General features: G+C 35.9%; 1 protein-coding gene across 7 annotated transcripts in view; it reads left to right on the forward strand.

The window, feature by feature from the left end:
* The window catches only part of PSPC1 (paraspeckle component 1), an 85,377-nt gene that overhangs the window by 38,873 nt on the left and 19,749 nt on the right, over positions 1-26,755 (forward strand). Inside the window, exons 7-9 of one of the 7 annotated variants that reach the window (XM_040266838.1) lie at positions 4,245-4,302; positions 7,833-8,002; positions 10,208-10,735. The exons of 5 other annotated variants lie outside the window; for them this stretch is intronic. In XM_040266838.1, coding sequence (XP_040122772.1) covers positions 4,245-4,302; positions 7,833-8,002; positions 10,208-10,393 — 414 coding nt within the window. In that variant the 3' untranslated portion in view covers positions 10,394-10,735. Of the gene's footprint in view, positions 1-4,184; positions 4,303-7,832; positions 8,003-10,207; positions 10,736-26,755 lie in introns of those variants that run through there. One more of the 7 variants, XR_005725634.1, reaches the window with a different exon arrangement.

The raw sequence follows: 26,755 nt of genomic DNA on the forward strand, positions 1-26,755 counted from the left end.
AGCTGCAGCCCAGTCACAGCAGTGGTTTTCTTGAAATACCCACCCAATTTCAGAATGCAGTAGAAGGGCTTAATGTAGACATCTATTTTGTTGCATAAAATAATTAAAGACATGTACCTAAAGATAGAAAGTTCATAAAATTAATCCTTTTTACTATTTCATCCAGGTGTTCATAGTTGAAATTACTATTTTTTAATATAAAAAAGTATCTTAATTCTTGTCCTTATACAAGTGTAAATACTGTTTGTCATGATTTGGAAATAAGACTGTACCACACAATGGCCAAAGAAGAATCATGCATTCTATGCCTTGTCTTTTGTCTGATCACCTAGAAATTTAACATCAATTGTAATTGTTGTTGCTTGTCATCTCACATTTCTTTCATCCATATATTCGCCATAGTCTGCTTTTCCTTCCACATAAATTCGACACCTCTTTTTCAAAAACTGATGTGCTGCATCTCTGAAGCCCGGTCAGAATTGTCTTTTGACTGATGTCACCCATTTGATAGGCTTCTTTTGCCTTGATCACCACATCTCATTTGTTGCTAGAGAAAATCTGTGACTGGGTTTTTTCCCTTTCACCTGTCTCATGACAGGGTTCTTGACCTACTCAACCAAGTAACTGCACACAATTCAGAGATGTTTTGTGAAACAAACTGATAGCTGTTTCAGACCCATGTTGTACAGCAGGTCTTTAAGGACATTCCTCATGGTCCAGGAATTAAGACTCCACGCTTGCATTGGGGAACTAACATCCCATATGCCTTGACTCAGCCACAATGAATGAAAATAAAATACAGGTGTTTGAAATGTGGCTTCTATATTTTCTTTTCTTACAATCTAATCTTTAGTCTTTTCCAGGTGCTCTGGCCCAGACAGCCGTGACTGAAGTTATTTAACTGCAATTGTAATGTGAAGAGTACAGTGATTGCTAGTAAAAACTGAGTGCAGATGCCTTGCTTTGTGCTCTTAACACTAGGATTTTTGCTCACCATTGCTCTTGCACCATGCCCTAGAGTGTCTCAGTGGAAAGCCCAGATAGAGCAATGTTAGAACTGTGTTCTGATGAAGTAGCTTTGAGGTCGTGCACATCTTGGGTGCGTCTTGGGAGATCTTTTTACTCCATGAACCACATCTTGAGAACTTTGTGTTGATGAATTGTTGCTCTGATACAATGTGGCTCTGGGATCAGTTGTACTTTTCTTTTGTTTTTGGTCAACTGTGTATTTAAGCATGTTTCACTAACTAGTTTTCAAAAATACATATGCATAATCCTTATAATTGAAAGGAACACCTTCTTAATAATATGGTAAAAACATATTAAAAACCATTGCCTTTTGTTAGTCTTTAATGAGATTCTTGAAGAATGAAGGTGCCTTGTGAAGAAGATAATTCCATGAACTCTATTTGGGCAGATTGTTATAGGTCAGCTCAATCACTTTGCTACATGTATGTCCCTGCATAAATTATTGAACAATGCTGGGCCTTAGGTTTATCATCTTTAAAATAGGATAACATTCGACCTTGCTTCATGGGGTTGCTGTGAGGATTTGTTGAATTAGTTAAAACTGACATCTTAGCTTTCTCCTTTTATGTAGCGCTGCAGTCTTTTGAGATTTTGTTTACATATAAATTGTTGCCTGTTAAACTACAATAATTTTGGTTAAGTAATAGTGTCTTTAAAATTTGTATTATAAAAATATCACATATTATTGTATCAGTTCCAATTTAAAATGTATTAGAAGGATTTGCAGGAGCAGTGAGGGCCTTATGTATTGTTTGGGTAGGTACATAGTTACAGTGAACTTCAAGTGATTTTTCCTTATTGATATTCAATATATCAAGTTATGAGAAGGACTGTCTTAATTTCTTCTGATAATACTACCCTTAAATATTATCTCTGCCTCTTGCATTTTGCTGGAAGTATGTAGCAGTGGATTTATAGAAAGTTAATAACCTTAAAATACGACTAGGGAGCTAAAAATTTTGCTTTTTCTAAATTAGTTAAAAATTGATCTATCATCTGTATTATCTCTTTTCTTAATCTTGTGATTATAGCTATGTAAAATAGTACTCAGCAGTTTTCTTTAGGGAAATATTAACAAATTATGCATTTTTAGTGAAAAATGGTGTAATACATAGCATGAGTTGTTACTGTAATCCAATGATCTGCTACCTCAGAGTGTTATGACATTCTGATTGTCTCATTTAAAGATATTTTAAAACTGGAAATAGTTTATAACAGAGCATCAAAAAGGGACTGTTTCAGCCACTGTTGAATAGTTGACTTAAAACCATAGATCTCTTCAGTATGTTAATACGCTTTCCGCAGAACTCTGTTAATGAAGGAAATAGACTAATATAATATGTTTCTTTAAAAAGTACTTTATGAATGATAAAGCTAAACAGTATTATTTTTGAGGGTGACAGGTAATGCTGAAATCATAAAGAGGTTTAAACAATAAAAAAGATTCTCTGTTGCCCCACCATGAACTACAGGCATTGAGTATGGGTGTTGGAATATATAGGGGGATTTGAAAATTGAAGTCTCAAACAGTGAGACTAATAATTACTCTCTGTCAGTGATTAGCTATTGCCTACCTAGTCTTTCATAGTTAAGGCAAATCAAAAGTAAAAACATAAGTTAAACCTTTGTTCCCTCCAACATGTTGGGACCATAAAATCCATGTATTTTACTCTGGTACTGGAGCTCAGCCAGCTCTTTGTGAGAAGTATCTACTGTAAATAGTAACGTTAAAGATTTTGGGTTTGGTGAAAGAGTCCACACGTTATCAGTAAGCTTTACTGCTGAGAAATGAGAGCTTGGCTTAATTTATTGATAATAGTGTGAAGTATGATTATAGAATAATATTTTCCCTATAATTTCAGAATTACATGACTTCATTGGTAATCAGTTTTATAAAATAGTCTAGCTTTCTTGCTGGTCAGTATTACTACCTGTTAATAGTCAAATGTTTTATGATGAAACATTTATTTTTTGGAAAATTAAACATTAACTTTGAGAAAGCTTTGGTATTCAGATTTTCTGGGCAACGAGAAACATTTCTTCATGGAACTGTTATGTAAGTGGTGTTTTTCTTGTGTTGTAGCTTCCTTATGGGTTAGCTTTAGAGGCACCTCCATTAGGTTAGATGGGCAGTTGACTTGCTGCTTAGTGGTTTTTCTCCATTTATAGGCTTTTTATTTCCTTCATTTCTAGCTTTATAGGTACTTTTCACTAGTATTTTAAAACCAACCCGTTGTAATAAAACTGCTTTTGAAAGTAGAAAAATTATGCTTTCTTCAGATATAGACATCACTTGGAATTTTTTTATGATTGCTACTTGTAACACTTGTCTGGTATTGGAAAAAAATCATTAAATAATAGTATAAATTTCAATTACAATATGTTGGGTAATTTCACCTAGAGATTTCACTGAAGTTAGTTCTATGTAACTGTTGGTAAATGAGCTTTTAAGAAATAGTTTTTGTACTGAAACTTAAAATGTTTTGTACATTTGTGTGGCCTTTTATGTCATAGGTAACCTCAAGAGCATTTTGTTTCAGAACTTGATGACTGTGTGATAACACTTTATTTCAGTTTCTAAAAAAATTTTTATTCAGATAAAGGAAGCAGTATTATGTTGAGCTTTCAATAATTGCTTGTATGTAGTGGAGGCTTTATGGTATATCTGAAAGACCTGGTGAAATAATGCCAGAGGACTTGAAGAAAAATGCAAAGGTGAATTATATTGCAAAAATGAAAATTGTCTATAACCTTATTTTTGGCTTAGTGCCCCACAGCTGTGTTGTGTGTTTGAATAGATTTGAATGTGAAAGCGGTAATGGTCATTTCTGTTTTAAGACTTTAGAGACCTAGGTGGGAGAAATAATTGGTGGTCTTGGTTATTATTACTAGATTTTTCTTCTTCTAGAATCTAGGTGTGTATCTATGATCTCTTGGAAGAATAATATTAAAAATGTCATGTAATAGATTTTATGTATTACTCACTGGTAATATATAGAAGTATAAATTGGATGCCCTAAGCATTTGTAATATGTTTAATTAAGGCTGTGAGAGTGAAGTTTCTTTTCAGTGTTCTTATTAAGTAAATGATGTTGGAAATTTAAAATTTTAATGGAACATTATGTCCCAACTTATCTTTTTCTTTTTAATTTTAGATGGGAAATGTTAAGTCCTAAGATCGATAGGTTGACTGTGACAACTATGTTTACTTACAGAGAGAACAGGAAATGAGAATGGGTGATATGGGTCCCCGTGGAGCAATAAACATGGGAGGTAGGGATTTGAAGCACAGGCTTCTGTCACTTACTTGTCATTTTTCAGGGAACTACACATGCTATTTGTGGTATGTCAGTAACAAAAATTTGGAACCAACGTTTGTAAGTGGTGAAATTTCCTACATTTATTAAACTGAGAAAAAAATCAGTATATTTAAAATACATGCTAGGAAGAACAGTTTTATTTTGTTTATTCAAAGGCTGAAAGATGTATTATGTTTTAATAGATGCAATGAAAGAAACCTGTAAACAGGTTTTGATTAACAACCTGAAACTTGTAGTCATCACATGGTATAATATAGCTATGTTGTTGTACTTTTAAAAATCAAACTTCATGCCCTACAATTGGTTTTTTGGTGTTGGAATTTTGCTAGCTTCTGAGTTACAGTGTCTTTAAACTTTTTGAGAGTACTTTATATATTTCTATTTTAACATAACATTTTGCATAACTTTGAAGCTATTTTTATTCATTTTTATGAATGTTTAACTTATTTTGCCCTAGCCCTCAGTATCGTACACAGAAATGCACTGTTTGGAGACATGTGTGACTTGTCAAGTAAATGAGATATGTCTTACATATTTCAGCTCATGTATATCTTTAGAAGTGATGTGAAGTTTTAAGAAAATGTTCATAGTAGCACTTTAATATTGATTGCTTGTCTACTCAGGTGGTCAGGGGAGCAGTACCAAGTAAATAAGTTAAGAGAAACATAAGTGGGATGTTTTCATAAGTTTTACTAAATTTTAACTGTCATACCTTTGAGATTTAGATAAATAAGTTTTATATATGATTTTCTCAGAAGCTGAGGTTAAATCTACATAAGTCAAATGTACATATTGTTGCAAGGATTACATCACCTGAACACTCCAGTGCATCAAGTGCACTCCCAGTGAGGAGATCCACATTGCGCTTAGAACGTATGCACGATGTGTGGAATAAGAAATCTGAAAGCATCTATGTAGGTCGAGCATTTTCCATGACTGACCACTTCCCACCGTGCCAGTTTATTGCCATTTGCCAGTTAGCTAATCTAAATCATTTAAGACCACTGCTGTTTACTTTTGTCACTTTTCTTATCTGCAGAAAAGTGGTTATTGACCATCTCTGAGATGCAAAGGAAGCACAAAACATGGCCCTTAACTCAAAGAACTTAATTGTGTAGTACAATTGTAGTACAGTGGTACATGAAAAAAATCAGAGAACCAAGAGTACATGAGAAGTTTTAGATCAGGTAGTACAGTTGAGGGTATAGTGATGTACAAGTAGTTGAGTGTTTATATCATTTTCAGAGTGTGAATTGTGGGCTGGTGTATAATATAATCCAGGTGGATTTAAGGATTTTCAGTGTGAGGTTGTTTGAAATGGCATTTACGGGTAGTTTGAAATGCCATTATAATTGTTAGATTGTCCATTAACGTCAGAACCAAACTTGAAATATTTCTGATGTTTTAGGGACCATGAAAACAGTCTGACTTGATGAGCAACTTTATTAGAAGAAATGGGAGAATATACCTTTAGATTTCTTATTTAGTTAGGAATTTAAGAGATTTAAAAGTTTTGATGGCATTTTATTCACTAAAGAACCATGTTTGAACACTTAGTTAGCTCCCCTAACATCCACTCCATTTAATTTTCTCCTCTTTATATTTTATTCAAAGTGAGAGTTTATCCTCAAAGTGAGTGTTATGACTTTTAAGTCCTTATCATGCAGTTGAATGTCACTGTTCAGTTGGTAAATTGTCATATTCTCTCAAGTTACACAGATGAAATGTGACAAAGGTTTTTGGTGTATTCCACGTGGAACACAGTTTATAAAATTGCTTTTCAGGGGACCAGATAATTCTAAAATTCCTTATTAGATCTTTACATTTAGTCTAATTACAGCCATCTGGTAGAAGAACATAATTACTAAAAATAAGAGTAGTTCAACTGTTGATACTTGAAAATATTTTTCTTTTATTACACCCATACTTGTATAGTTATATTGTATCTTAGAAGTTAGGTGTGATAATTATGTTTAATTAAAAGAAGAAAAAAAACAAACCCCTAATCCTTGATCTGTTCTTTTTGTGGAAAGTTGAGGTAGGATTCCTCCTGGATCATGCCTCTGCCCTTAATCGTTTTGCTTGTGGGAGAAGTTTGTAGAAGTCTAGTAAAAGTTTTATTTGTAGCTATCCTAAGGGAATAGAAACACTGTTGGATAGTTCAAGTGTAGATTTACTCCTGAGAATATTTTGGGATTAAGGAACTACTTCCTTTCCAGGAAGTGGTTGGGGTCTGGGGATTGGGTTCAGAAGGAGCCACAGAGTATGTTGCCAGGAATGACAGGAAGTCAGACTTGCTCCCTCAGCTGCTCCTGTACTCTGCCTTGTGCAAAGTTGAGCTTCATTGGATACTGAATTGTGAATTTGAATGACAACTTCCCACTCCTATTATAATGTGTTTTTGAGAAATTGAGTTCTGAATGTCATGAAATTAACTAGCTGATACTAGAAGAAAATTCAGTCTTTGTCATGAATTCTTAATGATAAACAAGTATAACTAGTTTAAAAAGTTACAAGAGGATACCTAAAAATGCATCCATTATAAATGTTGTGTTACAGCTTAAACATTATTGTAGTTAACATGAGGCAGGTGGATGGGTGTCTTGATGAAAAAAAAATTTGAGGTATCCGATTGTTCTCATTTCCAGAATTTTATTCAGTATTTCAAAAAAAATTCAAATTGCTGCATCAATATTTTATCTGTATTTGGTTCTGTATTTTATCTGCATTTGGTTCTGTATTTTATCTGCATTTGCTTTTAGAAAAAAGTTTTGTCATGACGAATCATTTCAATTTTTTAGTTTGTTTCTATTGCATATTTCTAGTTAACAGAGTACCTCCTGTAATTTTGGGAGATGTTCAGTAACTGTAAAAGCCAATTTTTTTACAGTCAACTTTATATATATATATATATATATATATATATACATACACACACACACACACATATATATATATACATATAATGTACACACACACACCTACACTATATATATATATATATATATACACACACACACACACACACACATATCTATATATGAGGGTGTGGTTTCTCCCATCACAATTTAATATAGTTTACATGCTAGTATTTTTAGTCATGACTATAAGAAAATTAAGTGGTGAGTGCTAATCCTTTGCAGTTGATTAAAACTGGTAGAGAGTTGTCATAATTTCTTCACTCATAAGGGAGTAATAATTAGGTTAAAAGCAGACTGTGGCAAATAATACTGATGTTTTAAAGAAAACTTTTCAAGCTTTGATAGTCTCAGACATAATTGATAGTTTTCTCATTTGTTATATGTACATTTGTTTAGCAAATGTAGTGCTTTATCAGAGTCAATAATTGAGTGTCCCATTCTTAAGGAAGTAAAATGATTTTGATAATATTCTTGTTATGTAGATTGCCTAAGTATTGTTAAATTTTAAATGTTTACTCAACTTTAAGATAGGACAGCTCTAAGTATAGATTGTTTTGCATAGATGCGTTTAGCCCAGCACCTGCTGGTAACCAAGGTCCTCCTGCAATGATGGGTATGAATATGAACAACAGAGGAACTATTCCTGGCCCGCCAATGGGTCCTGGTCCTGCCATGGGGCCAGAAGGAGCTGCAAATATGGGAACTCCAATGATGCCAGATAATGGAGCAGTGGTAATGTATCATGCACATTATTGTGATTATATCAGTAGTATTTACTTCTGCCCCAAAGGTAACTTCACACTTAACATAATTTGGCATCATTTGTTTTGTCAGTAAAGATCAATGTCCAATGAAGAAAAGGTAATATTATGAACTTAGATGTTGATTTATGAGAGGCAGTTTTTTATTATCTCAAGAGTTAGGATTATGATCCACGGCATGCTTTTGTATATGAGTGTATAGCAGATGTGTATGTTAATTACAGTCATTTTACAGTGATTTTCATTTGTATACACTTCTTACTAGCATTCAGTGTACATTTTAGTATTTTGTGATAGTGTTCTTTTGCACTGAATTCCTTACCTTTGGTGAGGTATGAAGCCCCAATATGTATGAAAACACAGTTTTCTGTCTTTTTTTTTTTTAGAAAATCATGAGTAATTTCAGAGAATTTAACTATAAAATTTACATTAAAGTTTTAAAGTATATTTTAAACATATTAATATTGCATTCTCACTAAATAGATTTAGTAATTTCAGTTACATTTATTACTAAATTTAGGCAATTTCATATCTTGGTTTGAGAGTGTGAAGATATCTTTGTCTGGGTTACATATTATAAAAATGTTTTTCAGTTGTACTTCATATTTTAAGTATCAGTGACAAGACTCATACCATTTTTATTTTCCCTTAAAGTCTGTCACTATTTAAATGAGACTTTATATTGGTAAAACATTTTCTTACTTGGTTTTTGTTAATGGTTGTCCTAAGTAACATTAAGAAAGGGGAAATTAGTTGACTGTGTATTTGGAAAAGGAAGCTCAGTTCTGGAATAGAAGATACCATTACTGCTGAGAAAGAGGTGTTGCTGTTAAGACTCAGACCTGCCATCAGCTCTAAAGTTTACCCTCCTGATCTCAGAGATGCAAGCAGTGAATGTGGGTCTTAGAACCAGTGTATGCAGTATTCTATTTTAAATTTTATTTACTTTAAATATAGTCCTTTAAGAATTTGGACAAACTGGATATGCTAACAGGTTTTTTAAATGAGTATCTACACAGATAACGAGGCAGTAACATAATACTGACTGTGATCAGATCAGGTGTTACATACTGTCAGTGTACCTGTGTCCTTCAGTGGAGGCTTAGTTCATAGTAAAGTGTCTGAGAGCTAGTAAAAACTTGTAAAAATACTTTGGTTAAAGTTTTGTGTAGCATGTAATCAGCAGAGACTTAGTAAAAGTAACTGGTCTGCTTTTCCCTACCTCACACAGAAATGGTAACATTTATTTAGATATCCCCCTTAGTCTTTTTCACAGTGGTATTTTACTACTGCTTATAGGGAGTTCTGGTCAACCTTTGCGATTATGATAGGTAGTTATTACTGTGAAGTTTTTCAGAATACACAATTCCTGTTTAATTCTGCCTTTTGTTGACTTCTAAAAACTATTTTCCCAGTAATAGTCTTTACAGAAAAGCACCTTCCTTGAAAGTTTTCATACTGAAATTATAACCGTGTTTGTATATACTTTCTATGTTAAATGCATTACTGTTTAAATTTTTATAATTACTGTGTTGGCCAAAAAGTTGGTTGGAGTTTTTCTATAAGATGGCACAGAAAAACCTGAATGAACTTTTTTGGCCAACCCAGTACTTTTTCAAACAATGTGATGCTGCTCCCCAGTTTTGTCTCTGATTTTTGAAACACAGTACGTTTATTAACTGAACTGTTACATGCAGTATAAACTTTAATGAAAGAGAGGGCGTTCCCTGGCAGTCTGTGTTTAGGACTGTGTGGTTTCACTGCTGTGATCCTGGGTTCTTTCCCTGGTCAGGGAACTAAGGTCCCACAAGCCACATATGGCATGGCCAAGCAAAAATAAATAAAAATAAATAAAAATAAAAAGAGAGATCAGAACAGTAAAATAATAACTAAGTTTAAGATGGCATTCACTTTGTAAAATCAGTTCTTTTTTCATGAAATTGGGGCATAGCATTAGCAAAATGTAACTCTTCATTCAGATGCTTCTTTTATTTTTTATTTTTAAAACATAGTAACTAATTAAATTGCTCCTTTCTTCCTTCTATGTGTGATCCTGATTCTGCTGGACTTTCTGCTGAACTTCATGACACCACCACTTGGGATTGTGCCAATTTTTCTTGTCACTTATATTTGGCGTGTTCCAAATGGACTTCACATTTGTTATGTGGTATTCTAGCACAATGATAGATTTCCACAAGGACCACCGTCTCAGATGGGATCACCTATGGGTAGTAGAACAGGTTCTGAAACCCCTCAAGCACCGATGAGTGGCGTAGGTCCTGTTAGTGGTGGTCCTGGTGGTTTTGGTAGAGGGAGCCAAGGGGCCAACTTTGAAGGCCCTAACAAGCGTCGTAGATACTAAACAGTCTTCCGTTCATGACTGTTTAGAGGAGAAAAATAACTTTTACCTGTTACCTAGAAGAAAAGTTTTATTGTTATTGTATTTAGACTTAAAATTTTTTTTTAAAATACTTGAAGTTTTTGTATTTTTCTTTATTCATAAGCTTTGTAGATTAGAATGGTAATGATGATACTCATCATTGTGAATGTTCAAATGTGTTTGTGACTTTAGCTAAATATAAGTATGCCACAGTACTGTGAATTCTGTGTAGTTAATCTCAATAAAGAAATCATCTTGGATAATTTTAAACTGTTATTAGTGGTATTCTCTTAACAGTTTTATTAAACTTTGCTGTAACAGTAATACTTGCTTTAACTAACCCCAGCCATTTACAAATGACAATGATTTTTATTTGTGCAAGTTGCCCTGAAGATAGGAGCTTAGTGAAAACTGATGTCAGTAAGGGGCAGGTAGAGTAGCAAGCGGGGGAGGGCGGGTGTGGGGATTACACCTGTATGCACCATTGATGTCCTGTGAAATCAGAGTTGCTGTCTACATTTCATACAGATTCTGAATATTCAAATATTCTGAGGAGGAATATTAAGGATATCTTTGTCTTGTGCTGAGTTTTCCAAATAAATCTTTTGAATCTTGAAAAAAAATGTTTGAAGGCAAATCTCTTTTGCTTATAAAATATCTATTTTTAATCTTATTGGCTGTTATTTATTTGGTGTCAATATCTAGATCTTACTCTTTACATTTTCTTTAAAATCAAACAATAAATAGCATTAGCTAGGATGTTAGTTGGGAATTTGCTGTGGTATTTAAGAGAAATTGGGCATTTCTTGAGCATGTTTGTTTCCAGAAATGTTCAAGGTAGCCTGACTGCAGGGCTATGAATGTTCAGGGGTCTCTCTGCAGTCAGACAGGCGAGGTGTGTTTTGTCTCCTAGAAATATGGTTCATGTAGTGAGTGTTACGGCAATCAGATTAGATCTCTTTCTTATCAATTATGTTTTAAAGATTGATTTTCAGTAGAATGGAGAAACATCACATTAGGATTTTTATTCCAAAACAGAGTTCTCATTATATTTAAAATTTTGTATGTTAGCCATGTTTAACTTAAAATTACATTTGAGGAATCATGTATTTAAGCCACAAATCTAAGGCATCAGGCATTGGTTGTAGCACAGTTACTTCTCACATAACATTTCAGTGTGTTACTGTACCATGCTTTTAGCATTTTTCTGAAGAATGCTTTAAAAAAGTGAGCAGTATGTAAATATTACCCAGGCACGGTTTCTGTTTTTCCTGGAAGGCGTCCTTTGAAAGAAGTTTGGTTACTTAAGATTGCATAAAAGCAGTTGAATATAAGGCATGCTTGAGATGCATGCTTTTGTATCAAATTTTTCTTATGTACTATTTTATGTTCTGTTTTTTTTAGAAACAATATGGATGGAATTATTTTCCAAAATTTGCAGCATTCTATTGTTTTTGGCAATCTTTGAAAACACGATAAGGAGATGGTAAAATAATAGACTATTCTCATCACATTTTCTGTGAATGTGAGTTGGCAAGGGGTGTCATTTGTTATGTTTGTGACATTAATTGCAGTGTGGGGAGTTTTAACATCAGCTATAATTTTTAAGTGATAATCTGCTGCACCTGAATATACATTTCCCGTCATCTGTATTTTTATTCGTAAAATCTTTAGGTAATTTTTAGTATTGTATTTTGCTTCAAAACTGAATTAAGATTGGGAGAAACTTTGTCCTTGATGTTAATACCAAGCTAGCTTTGGCCAAGGCTGTGAAATTCCGTACGATTGATTCAAGAACATTTGAAAGCATTGCACAAAGAAATGCCCTAATCTGAACATTCTAATGTCCGGCTCATTCTGGCTCCAAGAACAGAGCTCTACACAGCTTTTTCCCTTCATCGAGAAAGTCCTTGTTCCAGTTCTTACCACGTTTACCCTGGGAACAGTCAGCTTCTGAGTGAGTCAAGTGGAGCATCTGTGAACTCCTAGTTACTCAAGTTTTTAGTGTTTTTGTCCAGTTAAACAACTTTGTGGCTCAGTCATTATTTTTTCTTGTGGAAAAGAATGCCAAGGAAGACATTTGAATGCCATTTGCTTAAAACTTGTAGATGTAAAAATAAAGAATAGTATTAGCTTTTCTAAATAAGTGTGATTTTGTCATCCATGCTCCCATAATTCTTTTCTTAAAAAGATAATATGAAACAATATTACTAGTATAACATCACAGTTTCTTTTTGTGTAATGATTTGAAACACTGCATTTAAAGTCTGCATGATTTAGGTTTCGTATGCTGTTATTAACATGCACAAAATAAAATGAATATCCATTTTCCTAATTGTTTTATTTTAGTGATGTATTTTGTTAATTTCTCCGTTTTTATTTTGAGAATGAATGTATTCATTTTCTTCTTGATAGACTCTGTTTTTAAAAAGCTATTGGTTCACTTGTATTTCATAAAGCTCAATTTATTTTGAGGTTTTGGATTTTTATGCTTAAAATCGGTGCTGAGCATTCATTGGAAGATATTAAATATTTGTTTTGAATCCTACAATATCAGTAACATGGAAGAATATTTGTTTTACCTAGAATCGCCATTTAATAGAACCAGAGATGATCAACAATGACAGTATCTGAATTGAATTTTGTTTCTTGAGTACTAATTGAAATTATGCTATCACATTTTATTCAGAAATGTACTTGTCGAACATACAGATTTCAGAAAGTTGGTGTTACGTGTAAACTCTATAATAATTGCTAAATGTCACAATGAATGGTTAATGGTCACATTAATGATTTGGGGATGGGTTTATAATTACAAATTAGGTTATGAATGAGAGGAAGAACATTAAATGTGTGATTGAACTGAGATGGTTTGTGGAAGAATGTGATAAATGTTTAAACCTTTAAAATTTTTGATATTTAGTGTCAAATGGTGCTAGTCAGAAATGAAAAAGATACTTTACTAGGGAGTAGTATGATACTTGAATGTGGGGTTTTTGGTATGTTAAGAGTTTTGTTATAATATGTAGTAATATGTTTAACTATATTCCTGAAATTTGAGAGCATAACTGATTTTAAAGTCAGACTTGCTTTCAAAAATAAGGCACATTCCTGACTCCTAGATTTCACCATTGTAAATGTTGCCCTGTCTTTTACTTCCTAGTTGGTTAGACGCTCCTCCACAGGAACTCCTGGGGTCAGGTGAGGGGCTACTTCAGAGTAAGTAGCCAGGCCATCTCTTAAGTGGTATATATAGCCCAACGTGGCTTATTTCATTGTAAACAAATAATGGTTAAATAAGTTGACAGTAGTTTTATATTTTTTAAGAGCATTGTTTCCTTTCCAGTACCCTTCATTACTAAATTTTTAAAAACGGGAAACTGTAGTAGTATAAGATACTGGTTTTCTCCAGTGTATATAATGAAGTATACAGATACAGTTTCCTGGTTGAATGTGGTTAAGTAATTTATAGAATGTCACTGTGGGAAAATGGTGAAGGATTTCACTATTTTTATAGAATCTGATTTTTAAAAAAGTTTTCTGATCTTTAAAATCAGGATTATATATTGTATATTCTTTATTTAAATCAATAGCACTATCTTCTGAGTATAGGAAAAAATATCTTGAAAGTGTCTTTGTTTCAAAGGGTCTTGATTACTGAATAACGTTATTACTGATTGAAGTTTGAATCTTACATGACTGAATATTTAAAGGTCCAAGTGCTGTGTTACCTTGGGAATGTTATTTGACCTTTTGTCTTTTTCTATAAAATTGTGTTTAGATTATAAATATCTTTAAGGATTCCTTTTGGTTGAAACCTATTATTAGGGTGTATTTTTATTCACCTGGTGGAATTAGCAGTGTGTACTTTCTTGTTTTGTGATACTTTCAATATGATAAACTTTCATTTTTTAGATGAAGAATATCACATTTCTTAGAGTAATGTAGCCAGAGTTTGTAATTCATATTTTTAAAAATTCTTTTTCAAGTATATTCTATTATAGCTTAAATCAGTCTTGTAACTATTGACTCCTTTGTTCAGATTTTCACTGTTCATTTAAAAATCTTAATTAAAATTACAGTTTGTCATCCCGAATTAAAGTAGTGAATTTCAAAAGAGATGGTATTGCTTCTAAGTAAAATGTCAAGTTTCAGGCAGTTCACTTCTGTGTAAAAATTGAATTGTTAGGATTAGGTAGAATGAAGTGTATATAGTTTGAATACGTGAATTTTTCTTTCTATATTTTTTATATTTTTAAGAGTATAAAAAAATAAATGGTTTTAATTTACTCATTAAATACAAGGGCCCTGTGATGATTGGTTCCGTAATAATGTAAGTGCACCATATATGTCTTACATGGCATGTTGTTGAAGGTTTTGGAATTGACATTTATACCTGGAATTTGTTTCTAGCTCTGGAATTTGTTTCTAGCTCTGAAATTGTTACTACAGGATCAAGTTCATTTTTATTATGTGTTATACATCTCAGTTTAAGGTAGAATATATATATATGAAATAATATAAAAAGCTATAACGTTTCATGTCATATTTGTGAGTGGATCTTTAAGAAACAGTCTTCGAGTTCTGATGTCTTTTATGTGAAGTGTCAGTGAACCAGGCTTCTGTGAATAAAGCTTTGTGTATGTTTATCCTTGCCATGTTCTGTGCAAGTTATGTACATTTTTATTTTTGTATGCTTGTTTAAAAAACTATTTTCTGCAAATTATTCATATTATCTAATACATAAGAATAGAGAAACCATCTTATTTCATTTTACATTTTGCCAGGATTTTAGTTAATTTCTCGTCAAGGTATGTTTTAATTTAGATAATGTAAATTCGTATCAAATATGATACATTGCTTAGATTTACAAGTGTGACTTTTTTTTCTCTTCATGTACTAAAAAGATGTTAACTTCACATAGTGATTCTCTTAATAATTTCTGACCTTTTTAGTGTTATAAGCAATAATAACTTCTTCAGTGGTTATTTAATCTATAATGTTCATTCTTTTTTTATGCCTGTGTTTAAAATGTTTACATTTTTATGCCTGTGGTTAGAATATTAAACAGAATAACTATGGAGCCAACAGTTCAGCAAACTGAGCAGACCTGGTTGTGAGAAATAAATGGTGTGGTATCTAATATGAATATATCATTTTATGACAAAAAATGTTTATGGGAGCTCTGTCATTGAGAATTCACTATATTTGTTTATTTGTTGTACCAGTTATGTATTGAGAGGTCCTCTTGTATTTTGGACCCTTCTCCAGAGCTGAGATACAACAGTGGGGGGAAAAAATCCCTGCTATAAATTACAGTAGTCCTGGATGTCCCTCTGAATTGATGGTTCTCAGGCTAAGTGTGCACCAGAATCACCTGGAGGTTCAGTAAAACAGACTTCTGGGCCCTCCTCCAGTTTCTGATTCAGCAGGTCTCAGGTGGGGCTAAACAGCAGGCATTTGTAACAAGTTCCCAGGTGATACCCATACGTTGGGTCTGGGGACCCCACTTTAAAACCTCTGTTCTAAAGTGTTCCTCTGAAGAGGAACAGTAACTCTTTTGGTTGGTTGTTTTTGGTGGTGGTGGCAGAGAGGATTGTCCTGGTACATTGTATGTTGAGTAGAACCTTTTTCCAATCGTTAAGAGAAACCAAAACACTCAAGCTTTCCCAGGTGCTGCCAGCTGGCAAGAACTGCAAAAAGTCTGTTATTGTTATTAGGCTATGACTTGGCTATTAAGTGCTGAGTCCTAAACATAATGCTCTTTTTGAAGTAGGATTTTCTTGTGTGTGTGTTCATAAATTTAGTTAGTTCAAGTGAAGAGGGCATATAGAGAAATACACACTTTGAAATGTAAAGTTTTTTCAGTTAACTGATTCTCAGCTATTCTTACCAGTATGAGGTTAAAACAGTGTAATAATTTGTTTTTGTGTCAGTGTATTTGAATGTGCTTGTGCCAGATGACCCGTGAAGGTGCTAGAAAACTGCTGATCTTTACTTCCCATCCTGGTGAATATGAATAGAATGATACTATTTTGATGAAATAATGGCTTTTGTAAGTGATCTCAACTTTTGCTTTTCCAGATTGAGGATAAAGTTTTGATAAATTATTTTTTCTAAGACCATGTATATATTTACTAAATGTAATTTCTTTTGCTTTGCAGCTTCAATTTTTATTACACACTTTAGTGATACCCATCTGGCAGTTTAGTAAATGAGAATTGTTAAGTAATTTTAGGTAGAGTTATAACCTGTTTTGTGAGACCTTACAGTGATATATATGTATGCTACATATATATGTGATTTAAAAGTCTATTTAAAATTATATAGTATGTTGAAATAATCAGACTGGTTCATAATGAGAGCACATAGTTAATGTATTGACGATAGTTTCTTCGAAACAATTGTGTCTATGTTAGTGCAAAGAAATAATTGCCTGGTTTGCAGCCTTCTAAATATCTTGGAATATAGTTTCTAGAACATTGTGGTATATGTTAGTTAAGAATATCTGTGTGAAGCAAAAAGTGTGGAGACTTGTTTCTCCTTGTAATCCAGCTGTCTCCTGGGTGCCTCTCTGTCCTGCTTCCCACTAGACTAATAACCCTGACACCAGAAATCCACTTCGACCAAGCTTTCTTTTTTATGAGCCAGAAATAGGTGTGGTTCCAGGAAGGAGTGTTAACTGTGGTCTAGGAAGTCCTCATATCCTCAGACCCCATTAAGGAGTCAGATTCCTTGCTCCTTTGGAGTCCAGGACTTAAGAGGCTCAACTTCTATCCTAGGGTAGCTTGTTAACTGTTTTTCAAACAGAAATTCTCATGCAGGTCAATGAGAGGAAGGCTTTGTTTCATCCATCCTTTAAAGCAAATTTATGTGGATAGATTTCTAGATACATTTGTTTTTCCTGTTTAAAAGTTTATTGCTGGTTTTCTTCAGCCAAGAATTGATTTGAAGTCCTGTGGCTGGCAGTCCTTGAAAGTGAAAGTGAAGTCGCTCAGTCCTGTCTTGAGTCTTTACGACCGCATGGACTGTAGCTCACCAGGCAAGAATACTGGAGTGGGTTGCCATTTCCTTCTACAGGAAATCTTCCTGACCCAGGAATTGAACCCAGGTCTCCCACACTGTAGGCAGAAGCTTTACCATCTGAGCCACCAGGGAAGTCCTTGGACATCCACAAAAGTCAACGCTTAACTATTTTTAGGCATATGAATGCAGAAAAATGATAAATTTTGAAGAAGGAAACTGTCTTGTGTTTCTGTTTATAATTTTTATGTTGTTGTAGTTTTTGGATTCAGACTTTCCCTTTGCTTCTTACAGCCCCCCACCATTATTCTTCCAGGAAGCCATCAAAGTTCTATGATGTGTTGCTGCTATTTAGATTTATGCATAATGATTTATTAGGAAATTTTAAGATACCTTGTGTTTTTGCTTGTTGTATATTAGGCTTAATGGGCCTTTATCTTGAGCCATTAAATCTTGTAAATTATATGTAGGAGGACGATCAGAAGTTCTTGGAAAATGACATTTTCCAAATTTGGGGGCTGTGAAGTACAATATAGAAATACCTATTCAGATTCTTAATTTCTGCTTTGCAATATAATGTGTTTATATTTCAGGAAGACTATATATCCTAGTGTTTGTGCTTCAAGTGTTAGAGATAGGTAAGCCAAGTTATTCACATTATGATCTTTTAGACAATGACTGGATGATTTCTCTGGGTTAAAAATACAGATCTGATAATTTGAATTATCTTGTAATCAGTTGAACTATATGGAAGAACACTGCCTGTCACAACATATCTAGTCATTCTTTTTTTTTTTTTTTTAGGTCATATCCATATAATACACACAATAATTTAGCAACATGTAAACAAGACTGGTTTCAGCAGTCGGATATTGGCAGTAGTGTCCTGCAGCCTGGGTACTGCAGAGACAGCTGTGCCAAAGGCAGTCCTGCTCTCAGCTCTCTGGCATTTGCATTCTAGATCTGAAGACACTCAGTGACAGATAGTTGAGATGACTAGAGAAAATGATAGCTGCTTTATTAGACAAGGAGACTGGAAAATGACCATCTCTGGAGATAAAGGGACAGAACCCTCTTAAATGTAGTCTGTTCTGATAAAACAGAGTTGTGGTCGAAGTAAGTGGTATAGTCAGTCTGCTGTGGTAGCTGCACTGTCCCATGTGGCGGCCACAGGTTGCTATTGAGTCTTTGGAACAGGACTGGTGAGGCTGGGACTGGGTTTTAATTGTATTATAATTAACTTAAATTCGGTTATCAATATATCAATTGGGGATAATTTGGATATGTGAATTTACTTTTGCATCTTAAGTTTAATGAAACCTAATATATAAGTATTGAAGAAAATTTGCCATTTGAAGTAGATATGTAAAATAGACACAAAATTGCAGAGACTTGGTATGAAGAAAGAATAAATTATCTCAACTTTTCATATGACTACTTGTTGGATTGGTAATATTTTGGATATATTCGGTTAAATAAAGTATACTATGAAGCTAATTTCATTTGCTGCTTTTTTTCCCCCCCCTTCAATGTTGCTTTTATGAAATTGAGAATTTCTTTTGTTGTTTGCATTATTTTTCTTCTGGGAAATGCTGGTCTAGGATAGTAACTGTCAAATTCTGTTATTTTCCTTACATGATTGTAATCCTCACATCCTGTTACATGGCCTATAGTTATGAATCTGGTTATTTTTATCTTGTAAAAAGAATAACTTGAGGTTGAGGGTTTGCTGAGTGTATGTTCACCATGCAGTGTCAGGGTGGGAGAGTGTTCCTGTATGATGAGTTGGTATTTGTGCAGGAGTGGCCAGCGCTGCTGAACTCCCAGTTCTCAGGAGGTAGTGACACGCGTTTTACACCCTTATGTATATTATCTACCTGACACTTTCTTTATAAAATATTTACTGTTAACTCCTGAAGACGCTTTGTCATGTAAGATTTCTCCTAAAACTTTGTGAAATTTTCTTCATTTATTTACTCCATTTAATCTAGGATGTCAGTTCTGAGAAAGTTAAGGACCTTATCTGTCAATTAGTGATATATTTTCAGTTCCTAGCAAGTCCTTACTAAATGTTTAGTGGATGAATGATACCAACTGTAAGACAGACTCCGTATTCACTAATGAGAATATAAAAATGAACAAAATATGGCACCTGCCTCTTGGAATTAAGCAAACTATTAGGCCAGTTGGTAGTAATGAAACAATTAGGTAGTGCTCTGGAAACCCAGAAGCGAATATCCAGTCATTTTGGGAAGACTTCACTAAGATGATCATTTTTGAGCAGGACTTAAAGGTGAGTAAGTATTTGCCCAGGGTAGATTTTTACGTGGGAGTTGAAGAGAGGACTCTGGGGCAGTGAGCAGTTAACAACGAGCTGTCCAGGGCCAGGAGTCAGGGTGGAGAAGTGAAGATTGCTAAATTTTGAGTTTGAGATGAGGTGGGATCAGGACAGGAGTGGCTAGGTCATAAATGGAAAGCCAGGTGACCACATAGACTATTGATTCCCTAACCTCCCCTCCCCAGCTACACATGCTCCTTGACAGGATCTTTAGTATTTATGAGGGTTGTTCAGATTCCAGCCAAATATTTTACACATAGAGTGCGGTTTGAGACCACAGTTGGCCCTTGTGTCCCTGGATTCTGTATCCACATGTTCAACTAACAGCTGACTGAAAAGTGTGGGGGTGGGAGCGGTAGGGAATTCCAGAAAGTTCCAAAAATTGAAACTTGAATTTGTCATAGGCACCTATTTACATAACATTTACATTATATTTGGTATTGTAAGTGATCTAAAGATACTTACCATATAGGAGGATGAACGTGGTTTTATTCAAATGCTTTGCCATATTATAGAGGAATATGGTGTTTTGAGGGGGTTCTGGAACCAGCCCCCTGTGCATGCCCAGGGCCGACTGCAGTGATCTGGTGGGAGCAGGAGGTTTAGGGTGCTGGTGACCTTGTGGTGTCTGGTCTGAGTGCTGGGCCAGTGGTGATACCGTTTGCTGAGACATGGAAGGTAAGTGCTCAGGATTGGGCATGGGGTGTAGCTGATTGAGGGAGAGAATGGCTGTCCACTGGGTTTTATAATATTTTGGATTTGAGTTCCTACAGTGATTCGTTGGGGTTTTAAAGACTGTATAAAGCTTCTCTGTCTGGTGAACAATGACCTAGAAAGGCCTTGTCATTTATCACTGAAGGTGACTTAGTACACTTCAAGCTGGTCCTGCTTTTACTGTCCCTCTTGCAGCTATTCTCCATATAATGTCCTGTGCTTCCTTCTAAAAGGCTCCTACCCTGTGCCCGATGCAGTAGTTCTGTCTGAACAGAGCCCCTGCTGTCTTGTTGGCCATGGGCATTATTTGACCTGCTCTCGTGTTTCCGTCCCACCATCCTTCTGCCCTTGCTCACTGAGCCCTGAGATGGCTCCTGTTTCCCTGGGTCTCTGAGGAGGACCCTTTCCCCACAGAACTAGACCACTTCTCATTCCTGTCAGCTTGTCAGTGTGTGGTGCTTGTTTGTTGTACCTGCCTTTTACTTATCTTTTATCAGTGTTCCCAGTATCATGGCACAGTTGGTACTTCTATTTCTTGAACTGGTCTGAGGAGATATCCAAGAGGAAATGGCATAGACTTGAGAGTTTGCAGCTCATCTGTGTGGATGATACTCCAGGTTGCTTATTCATTCAGTAGACAGTTTTTAAGCAGCTTTTGTCTTAGCCTGTGTGTAAATAATGAAGAAAACAGACTTGGTCTCTGCCTGCTGTGAGCTTGGAGTCTGGTGAATGGTGAGGGAAACGTGAGAACTGGCAAGTTCTTAGCTGTCACCACAGTGGGGAATTAGAGCAAGAAGAGCAGGCAGAACATTGAGCAAAGCCACATGTGTAATAGAATTTGGGAGACTATATGCCCTTACATACATCTATAGAAATATGTCTAAAAAGAAAGAGTGAGGAGCTAGGAAAGAAGGGAGAATGTAAAGGAAGTGGTTCGGGATGGACAGGGGAGCCTGGAGAGGCGAGGGTGCTGGTACCAGTTCTAACTTAAAAAGGCTCTCACTGCAGTTTTGTGAGTGGCTGAGTTCCGCGCAGTGGAGGTTGGTGCCAGAGGAGCACCAGGCATTCATGAGAAAGGGCAGCAGGTTGCCAGAGTCCTCTCCAGGAGAGTTTGGTGTTCTCTAATTGAGTGTCAACCAAAGGCTGCTGGTTTTTGAAGGTTCTGTTCTTGTTTTCCTGGCATTGGTATGGCCTGGAGAGAAGGGGACAAGTGGGCCAGAACAGCTCGTCAGGGAGCATGATCGTCATGTGTGTTCCAGCGGACACGGATGGTGATGGTGATAATTCCTCCAGTGACTGAACTGTCAGGTGGCTCCGTGGTTATGGTTTCCAGGAGAAATAGTTCAGTAATGCTCTGTTTTGAAGGGAATAGTTGTTCCTCTCAGGCTTTGTTTAGTAAATTGGGTATTGTATCAAAAAAGAGGTTGAGATATTAGTTTGTACAAATATTGGGAGGAGAAAAAGCATGTAATACGTAATTTGAAGAAACTTTTCTCTTTTCGGTCTTTTGTGTTGTTAATTCCTATTCAAGGGTTATGCCCTGATTAAGGCTGCTGGCTCCCTTTCACTGCACCCTGTTTTCACTTGTTTGCTTCTGTTATTGTGGTCTTTTGGTTAACATTTATTACTGTTGAATTGGATGGATTCTGGGGATTTTTAAAATTACTTACAGTCATTATTTGCTTTTCTGGGTTGCCTTTGAGATGGCGTTTTGAAGTGTTTATAGACTGTAGTAAACTGTATAGTGACAACCCTTAGTGCCTGCACTTTGGCGTCTATAAGTCTTCTGACTAGGTGCTTTATGGTGAAGACAGATTAACGGGCAGAGTATGAAGAGTGGGTGTGGTCCACCATCTCGGAACCTGCAAGCAGCAGTTTCCTGTTTTGAGATTTCTTCGCTCCTAACGTCAGAGCTGCTGAAAAGTTGGGAAATAAATGCAGTTGGAGAGGATCAAAAATTTTTTCTAGTTTACAATATAGTGCCATTTCAGGTAAAAATCAACGTGTTACAGTTGTGTGTATATTGCCCTAACTTCTAATGAAGGTCAAATAAATATAATCAAGTTGAGTTAGATGTTTAATTTTTTTATATATATAGCGAATATATAGTATTTGAAATATGTTTTAATACATTTTATTGAATTATGGTTCAATTTCCTGCCTTTATACTTATTAGTGTAGAAAGACAATTGTTTTTTTAAGACTAATTAATTAGGTGTTTGAACTATTTCAGTTTTTCATAAAATTTTCCCAGTGCCCTTAATCTTGAACATTTCCTCAGTTTCCCTTGCTCCTCATCACCGTCTTTACATGGCTCCCTCTGGAGGCTGGCCTTGTTTGCTCCCACCCGAGCTGTCGGAACAGCTGCAGCAGCCCCTTGGCGCTCCAGGGCTCTGCTGGATCCATGTGTTCCTCTTGGCATGTGCTTGGCAAGATTAAGCATTAAGTGAACCCTGGACAGTTCATCGTGACCGTTAACGACAGTTCTCTTCCAGTTTGTCCTTTACTAGTTCTTTTCTTTTGGACAGTATGTGAGCACACGTACACAGCATGGGTGCTAGTGCCACAGTGCATTTTGCTTTTTTTTCCTTTAAATGAATTTTATCACATCATGATGTAGGTATTAAAAATGCTAATTTAATGTAGACATTTTATTGCTGTCATGATACTTGGATATATGCTGCTACTACATTTTTTAATAAAATAAATGATTTTTAAAAAACCGTATAGGGTCCAAAAATGAACTGTAAAGGATCATGTTATTGTTAGATGTGGATAAAGCCTAGGTATTCACTAGAAGTGGCTGGTGATTCTGAATCATTGGTCATGAAGAAAGTCTATTAGCTCCATACGAAGAGGGTTTGCTTTATTTAAGGCCAAGGAGCCAGTGTTGGGTGGACACAAGGTGTTCATATTTTTGAGAAACTTCCAACTCTTGTGGTTCGAGTACAGCACAGGAACTAAAGTGCAGTGCAGGGATGGCTGGTGAACACCAGCAGGGTTGAGATTGGTCATATCTGCATGAGTTGGGAAGCAGAAGAAGGGAGAATTCAAGAGAGCATGGAGTCTTGTTATCAGAAAAGAGTGTACCTTGTGCTGGACTTATTGGAGTGTTTGCTCATGTCAAATAATCACCTGCTGTGCACACAGTTCAGTGGCAGTGCTGGGGACACTTGGCGATTTGGTACAGTACATGTGAAACCTGTTGAGAATTGTTACAGGAAAAACAAAAAACCAAAAAACAAAACAAGAATTGTTACAGGGAGTTTGGAGAAGATAAATGGAAATAAGATAAACTAGTTGGGAAGGATATGCATACTATGAATGAGAAGGGAATGTTTTTGTTCAGGGCAGGAGGATTAGAGGACCCTTCAGAACATAAGGGGAGAGTTACTTCATGAGTGTGTCCAAAGTTTGGGGAGGTAGAGATGTCCCAGTATTGTCTCCAAGGTTAGCTGCATCTTGTTTCGGGAGCAGGTGGTATCAAAGAGGACTCGGTATGAACAAAGGTGTATGAAGTGAGAAGTTAGCTAAAGTGAGACTGGAAAACTAGTCAGCTCTTACTCCATGATATCCCCAAGGAGCATACTGGCAAGAGATTAACTCCTGAGATTTGTATCTCATAAAAGTTACCTGGATTGTGGAAGGACAACTTTGGTTAAACTCAGACTTGCAGGCCAGACAGCCTGTTGAGATCAGGAAAAGGATTGGAGAGTAAAAGTAGGAATCAAATCAAAATATATCAGTGAATTACAGAATGATCAGAAGGTGGATGATTGAATGTTGGGGAGGTTATGTGGAAGAAAGGTAAGATTGACTGGTTTTGAACCCCAAATCTGGTATACCATTTTGGTGCCAGCAACTTACAGGAACAGAGCAGTGAAGTCAGGATGGAGCTCTTCAAGTTCTTGTGGCATCTAGAAAGGGTGCTGAGTATGGAAAATCATTCAGCTTAGGAAATGATCTTGGCTTGAGAATTCTGACAGTCATCAACAGTGAGCACCAATTGATAAAGTGTGAAGCAGATAGTTGACCAGTGCACATGTATATAGTTTAGGGGCTGATAGACCCTTCACACATCTCTGGATGTTTAGGTTGAACTTGAAGCCTTCGGTGAACTGAGTCTTATACTGGAATACAGCTAAACCTTTAAGGCTCCATAGAATACTGCCATTGTATTCATTAGAAATGCACACTTAAATAACTTACTTAATTCATACTTGGTTAATGGCCAGCATTAGACAGTGTGGAAACCAAAGGTGGAATAAGCCCTGTTTATCGCAGGCTGTGTACTGTAGCAGTATTCAAGTCCTTGGAGACCTGGAAATTCTTTGTCACACCATTGTGTATTAGAAAGCATTAACATCTCAAAAATCAAGAGGCCTTCAAATACTACTGATGCATAAACTAATGCAGTGTATTTTGAGGTTTTTGAATAATATGCATCTAATTCACAAACGCGGAGATACAGATTGGTGCACAGTGAAACTTTCTTGCTACTGTCTACACATCACCCAGCTTCTCTGTCCAGGAGCAGCCATGGTTACAATCTCTTGTGCATCCATCTGGAAGGTTTTGTGCATTCACAGCCATGTTTACATTCTAAACAATACATATGCAAGCACACTACACACTTCTATTAATCATCTGACAATATTCTATTTTCAATGTTCTAAATGATCCCTCACTCTTCTTATACTTATTGGTAGGTCATAGGTGTGTGTACCAGATCTTTTGGGGACAGTGTTTCATTGATTCTTTTTTTTTTCCCCCATTATATGCTCTGCAGCATGTTGTGGGGTACACAGAATAGAGACTGCGTGTGAATATGTCTGTAGGATAAAATTTCTACTAGGCCATTGGGTATGTGTGGTTTTGGGGTCTTTTTTTTTTCTTTTGATTGTGCTGGGTCTTTGTTGCTACGTGGACTTTTTTCTCTAGTTGGGGTGCTTGGGCTCCTCATTGTGGTGGCTTTTCTTGTTGAAGAGTATGGGCTCTACAGTGTGAGCTTCAGTAGAGAACATAGGCTCAGTAATTGTGGCACAGGGACTTAGTTGCTTCGTGGCATGTGGTATCTTCCGAGATCAGGGAATGAACCCATGTTTCCTGCGTTGGCAGGCAGATTGTTTACCACTGAGCCATCAGGGAAGCCCAGGTATGTGTGTTTTTAAGATTGTTTTTCAGATACTGACTTCCTTATTGTGGACAGTGGCAACTTAACGTTACCCCCAGCAGTCGTAAGCTGAGGCCATAAACTCAGTAAATGTCAAATGTTGATAGGAAATAATGGCATCTTTGCAGGTGATGGTAAAAGTCTAGGAAGAGAAATTATATGATTGAACTGGGGAGAGCTAATGGGTCAGTGTATTAACAGTGTGGTGTGCTTGACTTGAAGTTCACCTCTTAAATAGCAAAAGTAGGAAGAACTGGGAATTCTTTATTCTAGAAGAATCCTCTGCCTCTTTGCTGTTGATATTAAAATTTCACTTTGAATTTAAAATCTGATATTACTTGGAAATACTAGAGGGGGAGATATACTTCATTTATAAACCAAAAAGGGTAGAGTCCCTAAGCTATATTTTAAGTTTTATGTAAAATTAATAAAATGTTTAGAAACACTTGTGTTAATTCCCAAAGGATTACAGTTTGTTATCCAATGAATTATTACATATTGAACATTCTATAGCAAAGTGAAATGACTTTAATTAAAAATTTTCTGTCTCTTAAGGTAGTAATAATTACATGTATGTTGTATACCCAAGGACTGAGTAGTTTGCTCTTTGAAACATTGGAATGTCCTTGGTCACAGGTCACTTTCCCAGTATACACTGTCATGATGAGTGTTCTCTCCATGGTGTTCTGTTCCCTCATGCGTGGTGGTGATTATTGCAGGTGAGCAGTGTTCTTGAACATGTGGTATGGCCTTGCTGGTGCTGGGGCTGCAGCTGGGATCCACATCACTGCAGGCGGTGGGAGGGGGCGGGTTGTCCACTTAGCCAGGACAGCCCGGAGGTTTTCCTGAGGAGGGGTGGCGGCTCTTGAGCTGATATGAATGACAGGAGGAGGAGAAGGCTTGGGAGGTTAGAGGTTGAAGGCGAGTCCTGTTCAAGCTGAGGGGTACCATTTACAGCAAGGGACTGTGGCTGGAATTGAGTGAACCGAGGGTTCTTACCCCTCTTTCCTCCCATTTTTGTCTGACTGAAGCCCTCAACCGTCCCATTGAGTGAAATTTTAGCACCACAGATAGCTGTTTGTATATTGTATTTGTG

Source organism: Oryx dammah, unplaced genomic scaffold (assembly GCF_014754425.2).
Source record: "Oryx dammah isolate SB20612 unplaced genomic scaffold, SCBI_Odam_1.1 HiC_scaffold_24, whole genome shotgun sequence".
NCBI classification, from domain to species: domain Eukaryota; kingdom Metazoa; phylum Chordata; class Mammalia; order Artiodactyla; family Bovidae; genus Oryx; species Oryx dammah.